The following is an 8873-nucleotide window of genomic DNA, read 5'->3' as shown; positions in this document are numbered from 1 at the left end:
GGATCTTCACCATCAAGTATCTTCCAAATGGCAAGATAGATAGGCGCAAGACCAGACTAGTTGCAAGAGGGTTCACTCAGACATGGGGAGAAGATTATATATGGTATGATCCTAGGTGTGAGGATCACGTCCCTGACTACTCTCCAACGGATTGTGATGATGAAAACAAGATGTGGATTGAGTGATACTTCGAAGAGTTGCGGAATGACTCTTAGACTATCAAAGGTTTGCTTGCAAGGTAAGGATCAAGGATCCGAGTAACACTTAGACAAGCTTTGATCAAACAAGATTCAGAGAGAATTTTTAATAGAAAGTGTTTGATGATTTTATTGATGAATTTCGTCCATAATATATAGGCAAGAAGTCTGTACATGCACAGCTTCTTGGAAACATACAAAATACTTAAAACAAAGGCTCCCTTGAAAACATAAATAAAGACCAAGTTTTAAATCCGAAAATAGACTAGAAAATAAGAGAAATGGCATGGTTTCATCAAGAGGCTATTGTATAAGTGTTGTGTCCAAGCCTCATTAAAAACCTTGTTTGGAAAACCCAATGGGACAAAACCAAACCAAGGAAAAGAGTGCAAGTCACAACACCTCTCTTGATGAATGTCTTAGATGGCTTGAATCACAACCAGAGTAGTTGGATAAGCACACTCTAGACTGCCCTGGATAGTGTATAAGAGTTTATGGAAAGCTTGATTGAATCTGGCTTGCTTGGATCTAGTCATTGGACCAACTGGTACTTCTAAGTCCTTGCCATTTGTTTCCTCAGGTTCAAGCTGCTCCATGGTTCTTTCTTCAACTTCCTTAAGCTCTGGTTCAAGCTGTTCCATATCTTTAGTTCCATTGCTTGTCAAGATCACATCATCCTCTCCCACTTGAGAAGGATTTGACCTCAAATCCGTTTCATCTGCATGATAAGGAACTAGGTCAGTAACATTGAAGCTTGAGCTCACGTTATACTTACCTTGGAGATCGAGTTGATAGGCATTGTTGTTGATCTTCCTGATGACTTTGAAAGGACCATCTAGTGTAGGCATGAGTTTGGATTTTCTTTCGTTAGGAAATCTGTCCTTCCTCAGATGTATCCAAACTAAGTCTCCTTCTTCAAAGATCATCTCTTTTCTTCCTTTGTTAGCTTGCTTAGCGTACAGCTTGGTCTTGTTTTCTATATTGATCCGGGCCTTCTCATGTATCTGCTTAACAAGTTCAGCTTTCTTTTGTCCATCCAAGCTAACTCTTTCACTCAAAGGTAAAGGCATTAGATCCAAAGGTGATAAAGGATTGAAACCATAGACAATTTCAAATGGAGAGAACTTAGATGCAGAATGCCTAGCATGATTATAAGCAAATTCTACATGAGGCAAACATTCTTCCCAAGTCCTAAGGTTCTTTTTAATCAATGCACGCAGCAAGGTAGACAATGTTCTATTGACAACTTCAGTTTGTCCATCAGACTGTGGATGACAAGTAGTAGAGAAACACAGCTTAGTTCCTAACTTAGACCACAAGGTTTTCCAAAAGAAGCTAAGAAACTTGGTGTCTCTATCAGAAACAATTGTCCTAGGCATTCCATGAAGTCTAACAATTTCTTTAAAGAACATATTAGCAACATTCACAGCATCATCAGTTTTATGACATGGAATAAAATGAGCCATTTTAGAAAACCTATCAACGACTACAAACACAGAATCCTTTCCAGTCTTAGTCCTAGGTAATCCAACAACAAAATCCATTGAAATGTCATGCCATGGATGCAAAGGAATGGGTAAAGGAGTATACAGACCGTGGTTTTGGACTTTGGACTTAGCCTGTTTGCAAGTGACACACCTTTCACAAGCTTTTTCTACATCTCTCCTCATGTGTGGCCAATAGAAGTGATCTTGCATTACGTTCAGTGTCTTAGCCACGCCAAAATGTCCTCCAAGTCCACCTGCGTGAGCTTCCTTGACAAACAAATCTCTCAAAGAAGAGTTAGGCACACATAGTCTATTTTCAAAGAAGAGAAAACCATCATTCTTGAAGTATTTACCACGACCAAACTTCTCACAAGAAGCATATATATCTTTAAAATCAGAATCAGTGGCATATAAAGTTTTGATATGCTCAAATCCAAGTAATTTCGTTTCAAGAGTGTTCAAGAGCACATACCTTCGAGATAGTGCATCAGCAACTATGTTTTCCTTATCTTTCTTGTATTTGATCACATAAGGAAAGGTTTCAATGAATTCAATCCATCTAGCATGTCTCTTGTTCAGTTTCTGTTGTCCCTTGAGATGCTTTAGAGACTCATGATCAGTGTGGATGACGAACTCCTTAGGCCAGAGATAGTGTTGCCATGTTTGCAAAGCCCTCACAAGCGCATAGAGCTCTTTGTCGTACGTTGGATAGTTCAGAGTAGCCCCTCCAAGCTTTTCACTAAAGAAAGCTATAGGTTTCTTTTCCTGCATAAGCACAGCACCTACACCTATACCAGAAGCATCACATTCTATTTCAAATGTTTTAGAAAAGTCAGGGAGAGAAAGAACTGGTGAATTGGTGAGTTTCTCTTTCAAGGCTTGGAATGCTTCTTCTTGGAATTGTTCCCACTTGAACCCAACGTTTTTCTTGATTACTTCAGTCAGTGGTGCAGCCACAGTACTAAAATCCTTGACAAATTTTCTGTAGAATCCGGCTAGACCATGGAAGCTTCTCACTTCACCAACTGTCTTTGGGCTTGGCCATTCCTTGATAGCTTTGATCTTTTCTTCATCAACCTTGATTCCATCTGCACTCACAACAAAAACCTAAAAAGACAAGGTTATCTGCTCCAAAAGTATATTTCTTTAAATTAGCAAACAAGGATTCCTTCCTAAGCACTTCTAGAACCTTTCTAAGATGCTCAACATGCTCATCTAAGTTCTTGCTGTAGATCAAAATGTCATCAAAGTAAACCACAACAAAATGACCTATAAATGATCTAAGAACATGGTTCATTAACCTCATGAAAGTACTAGGCGCATTAGTCAGCCCAAATGGCATCACTAACCATTCATATAGCCCCTGCTTCGTTTTAAAAGCAGTTTTCCACTCATCACCCTCTTTCATTCTAATTTGGTGATACCCACTTTTCAAATCAACCTTAGAAAAGATGCTAGAACCATGCAACTCATCAAGCATATCATCTAATCTAGGAATGGGATATCGATACTTTACAGTGATATTGTTGATGGCTCTGCAATCGACACACATTCTCCAGCTACCATCTTTCTTTGGTACAAGTAAAAACTGGAACTGCACATGGGCTCATGCTCTCACGAATATGACCTTTCTCCATAAGCTCAGTGACTTGTTGCTGTAGCTCTTTGGTCTCCAGAGGATTGGTTCTATAGGCTGGCTTGTTCGGTAGAGAAGCCCCTGGAATAAAATCGATTTGATGCTCTATTCCTCTGATAGGTGGCAGTCCTTGTGGAGCTTCTTCTGGAAAACATCTTTGAATTCCTGCAAAAGAAATTGTATCTTGCTAGGAAGATCCTGCACTGGCTTTGTTATGTTTAAACATTCTTTAAAAACAATCAGCAAGTGAGGTAAAAAAACTTCCCTTTGTTGAAGCAATATATTAGCCTGCTGCTTTTTCTTAGATTCTGAGGTCGCTTTGTTCTTCTTCAAGGCTATCTGATCTAGATGAACTTCTTGCGGTGTCAAAGGAACCAAAAACAGTCTTCTTCCTTTGTACTCAAACGAGTATCTGTTTGTGAACCCATCATGAAGTGTTCTTCTGTCGGATTGCCAAGGTCTACCAAGCAATATGTGTCCAGCATCCATTGGTAAGACATCACACAGTATCTCTTCCTCATACTTCCCAATAGACAATGGTACCTTAACTTGATGCTTTACCTCTAGCTCTCCTTCGTCATTAAGCCATTGTAACTTGTAAGTTGTTGGTCTTTTTATGACCTTCAGACCAAGTTTCTCCACCATGGTTTCACTTGCAACATTGGTACAACTTCCTCCATCTATAACCAAGCTGCAAACCTTTCCGTGAACCATACAGCGAGTGTGAAACAGATTCTCTCTCTGCTCATCTCCATCGGTCTTGGCTTGAAGATTCAGTGTTCTTCTAGTAACAAGTAACTCTCCACGAGTTGGCATTTCCACCCTTTCTTCTTCAGACTCAGATACCTCTTCCTCGGATTCAATGTCACCATTTTCTCTGATGAGTATTACCCTTTTGTTGGAGCAGCTACTGGCATAGTGTCCATATCCTTTACACTTGTAGCACTGTATGTCTCTGGATTTGGATGCAGTGGCTACTTCCTTTCCTTTAACACTTTGTTCCTCCACTTTAGGCTTGGAGAATGGTCTGGATTCTCTGGTCTTTTCGTCCTTCTGGTAGTGTGGTTTGCTGGCTCCATAGCTAGACTTGTAACTTCTTCTTTTCAACTGCTGTTCAAACATAATCGCCTTGTGCAGAAGCTCTTCCATCTCAACGTAGTGATGAACTTCAAGTCTGTCCATGATGTCTCTGTTTAGACCACCCATGAATCTGGCCATTGTTGCTTCTCTGTCTTCTTGTATATCAGCTCTCAGCATAAGGGTTTCCATTTCCTTATAATATTCCTCAACTGATCTACTTCCTTGAGACAGTGTTCTGAGCTTGAAGTGCAACTCTCTGTGGTAGTGGCTCGGTACAAATCTCTTCCTCATGATTACCTTCATCTGGTTCCAGGTTTCAACAGGAAAATCTCCAGCTCTTCTTCTTGCTGTAACCAAGTTATCCCACCAACTTAAAGCATACTCCTTGAACTCAGTAGGGGCAAGTTTCATTTTATACTCTGCAGTGTAGTCTCTGCAATTGAACACGAGTTCAATCTTCTTTTCCCACTCTAAGTATTCTTCTGGATCAGCAGTGCCTTTAAACTCAGGAATTTTCAGTTTCAAACCACCAAGAGGATCGCTGGTTTTTGGCCTTTCTTCCTGGTCACGCCTCCTTCTTCTGGTACCAATGGATCGGTTTGAATGGCTATAGTAACTTTCTGTAGCAGATCGATCTGAAGTCCTTCTAGGTCTCTCACGATCTGAGTGCACAACCTCAGCCCTGAAGTGCTCTAGTCTCTGATCCATCAAAGTAGTCATGCGTGCAGTCAAAGCATCAAGTAACAGTGGATTCATTCCATTATTCCTATGTCCTCGTCTCCCATGGTTCCTGTTGAATTTTAAAGCACAAAACCAGTAAAAGAGATCATAGAAACAGAAAATAACAGAAAACACAGAAACTGAGACAGATTCAAAAACTTTTATGAAGAACCCTAATTCTTTTTTCTTAACAATTTCGAAATTTTAATCAGATTATTTAGCAAGTTCAACACTTGTTCTAGACAGATCTGACATTAACAAACATGATTCTAACAAGATCTAGACTTTAGAACAGATCTGAGAACAGAATATGAAAAGTCTAAAAGTTGCAGAACTGGAAAAACACAACCTTTTGATGGAGATCTGCTCTGATACCACTTGGTATGATCCTAGGTGTGAGGATCACGTCCCTGACTACTCTCCAACGGATTGTGATGATGAAAACAAGATGTGGATTGAGTGATACTTCGAAGAGTTGCGGAATGACTCTTAGACTATCAAAGGTTTGCTTGCAAGGTAAGGATCAAGGATCCGAGTAACACTTAGACAAGCTTTGATCAAACAAGATTCAGAGAGAATTTTTAATAGAAAGTGTTTGATGATTTTATTGATGAATTTTTCGTCCATAATATATAGGCAAGAAGTCTCCCTTGAAACCAAAATACTTAAAACAAAGGCTCCCTTGAAAACATAAATAAAGACCAAGTTTTAAATCCGAAATAGACTAGAAAATAAGAGAAATGGCATGGTTTCATCAAGAGGCTATTGTATAAGTGTTGTGTCCAAGCCTCATTAAAAACCTTGTTTGGAAAACCCAATGGGACAAAACCAAACCAAGGAAAAGAGTGCAAGTCACAACACCTCTCTTGATGAATGTCTTAGATGGCTTGAATCACAACCAGAGTAGTTGGATAAGCACACTCTAGACTGCCCTGGATAGTGTATAAGAGTTTATGGAAAGCTTGATTGAATCTGGCTTGCTTGGATCTAGTCATTGGACCAACTGGTACTTCTAAGTCCTTGCCATTTGTTTCCTCAGGTTCAAGCTGCTCCATGGTTCTTTCTTCAACTTCCTTAAGCTCTGGTTCAAGCTGTTCCATATCTTTAGTTCCATTGCTTGTCAAGATCACATCAATATAGATACATTTGCTCCTGTTGCTAAGCTCCATACAATCCGGGTTGTGCTATCACTAGCTGTGAACCAAGAGTGGGAGTTGTGGCAAATGGATGTCAAGAATGCTTTCTTGCAAGGAGAGCTTGAAGATGAGGTCTATATGCTTCCACCTCCTGGTCTTGAACACTTAGTGAAGAAAGGGAATGTGTTGAGATTGAAGAAGGCTATCTATGGTCTCAAGCAATCACCTAGAGCTTGGTACCATAAGTTAAGCACCACACTGAATGGAAGAGGTTTCAGGAAGTGTGAACTCGATCATACCCTATTCACTTTGGTTACACCATCAGGTATCATTGTAATCCTTGTATATGTGGATGATATTATCATTACTGGTTCTGATAAAGCAGGTATCAAGGAAACTAAGGACTTTCTCAAATCTGTGTTTGAGATTAAAGACTTGGGAGAGATGAAATATTTCCTTGGAATTGAGTTATGTAGATCCAAGGAAGGCTTGTTCATCTCTCAAAGGAAATATACACTTGATCTTTTGAAAGATGCAGGTGCATATGGAGGCAAGGTAGCTAAGATGCCCATGGAGGATGGGTACAAGGTTCCACGTGAGGGGAGATTGAAGATAGCAAGCCATTCCATGATCCAAAGCTTTATAGAAAGCTTGTAGGTAAGTTGATTTACTTAACCATCACACGGCCTGACATTTGTTTTGCTGTGAATCAGGTGAGTCAACATATGCAAACTCCAAAGGAACATCACTGGCATATGGTGGAAAGGCTGTTGATGTATCTGAATGGAACTCAAGGTCTTGGTGTCTGGATGGGTTGCAACAAAAGCACTGAAGTGGTGGGCTACTGTGATGCTGATTGGGCAGGAGACCGGGTTGATAGGAGATCAACTACTGGCTATTGCACTTTCATTGGTGGGAACTTGGTTACTTGGAAGAGTAAGAAGCAGAAGGTGGTCTCTTGTTCTAGTGCAGAAGCTGAGTATAGAGCCATGCTGAAGCTTACAAACGAGCTGGTGTGGATCAAAGGGATTCTGAAGCACTTGGAGATTGATCAAGCCACACCAATGACCATGCATTGTGATAACCAAGCAGCTATTCACATTGCATCCAACTCGGTGTTCCATGAGAGGACCAAGCACATAGAGGTTGATTGCCACAAGGTTAGGCAGATGATTGTGCTCGGAGTAACCTTACCTTGCTACACAAGGAGTGAAGATCAGTTGGCTGATGTGTTCACCAAAGCAGCTAGGCAGAAGACAATGGAGTCCATACATATCAGACTAGGACTCATTGATCTTTCTCCTAGCCGGAGCTGATCCCCTTAGCTATGGAACTCTCACTCTTTTTCCCTCATCAAGGTTTTGTCCCACTGGGTTTTCCTTGGTGAGGTTTTTAATGAGGAGAGTTTCATGGCTGTCCAAGCTTGACTTGTTCCATATGGTCAAGCTTGAGGGGGAGTGTTAAACTGAAGTGTATAAATGGTGAGAAAGAGTTCAGAATGGGGTTATGAAGCTAAGGGATCATTTGGGAGAAGTGGTGTAATAGTAAATAGTAACATGACTACTATTTATTATTACAAGAGTTATTATACACTATTTGGAGACTTGCAACTCAAGGAAGGTACAAGGTCGACCATAAGTGAAGTAAGGAGGGATGGAGAGCTTAAGGGAAGAGTGCATACTGTTACTGACCGTTGGAGGATAAGGTTTCTTATCCTTAAGCTCAGCCAGACCAAGACAGCCTGTAAAGCAAGGCGCGCCCCTTTCACCTTTTGACCAAAGCATGTGTGCAATCTTAGCCAAGTATTGCCTTGACTCCACATGCTTTGAATAGTGTTCTGACCACCCTAGTCTTTACTCTTCTCCCCTTTATATACTCTTGTATTGTCGACATTTTGAAATAAGAAATCAGAGACACATTTTCTCTTAAGCTTTGCAACAATGGTTACATAATCTATTAATCTCTTTACAAACAATCTTTCTCTTCTCTCGGATTCTCTCTATTTCTTCTCTATTCTCTCAATACCATTCTTATTCTCTAAAATCATAGATATCCCACTTTCTATCCAGATGATTCCAGATTGGGCTGTTCGGATATATGGCAATATCTTCATGATTCTTATCAAACCAGGATGAACCACGATCTAAGAAGCTTTATTTGGAACCACTAATCAGTGGAGAATAACCAGGAAGTTGAATAAATCTCATAGGAGTTTTGAGTAAGAAATATCCCACTTTCTATCCAGATGATTCCAGATTAGCCTGTTTGGACATATGGCAATATCTTCATGATTCTTATCAAACTAGGATGAACCACGATCTAAGAAGCTTTATTTGGAACCACTAATCAGTGGAGAATAACCAGGAAGTTGAATAAATCTCATAGGAGTTGTGAGTAAGAAGATATCCCACTTTCTATGCAGATGATTCCAGATTAGCCTGTTCGGACATATGGCAATATCTTCATGATTCTTATCAAACCAGGATGAACCATGATCTAAGAAGCTTTATTTGGAACCACTAATCAGTGGAGAATAACCAGGAAGTTGAATAAATCTCATAGGAGTTGTGAGTAAGAAGATATCCCACTTTCTATGCAGATGATTCCAGATTAGCCT

General features: G+C 40.1%; 1 protein-coding gene across 1 annotated transcript; it reads right to left on the bottom strand.

Moving 5' to 3' along the window:
• Nucleotides 1-616: 616 nt before the first annotated feature.
• On the bottom strand, nt 617-5156 carry LOC130502461 (uncharacterized). Its single transcript, XM_056997256.1, is given in 8 exon segments — nt 617-915; nt 973-1098; nt 1252-2023; nt 2153-2791; nt 3231-3269; nt 3271-3475; nt 3745-4831; nt 4898-5156. Coding segments are annotated over 8 exon segments (3426 nt in total).
• Between the last annotated feature and the right edge of the window lie 3717 nt (nt 5157-8873).

This window comes from Raphanus sativus, unplaced genomic scaffold (genome assembly GCF_000801105.2).
Source record: "Raphanus sativus cultivar WK10039 unplaced genomic scaffold, ASM80110v3 Scaffold0568, whole genome shotgun sequence".
In the NCBI taxonomy this organism is placed as follows: Eukaryota; Viridiplantae; Streptophyta; class Magnoliopsida; order Brassicales; family Brassicaceae; genus Raphanus; species Raphanus sativus.
Note: the sequence above shows the minus strand (reverse complement) of the source record. Positions and strands in the feature narration are given on the sequence as shown.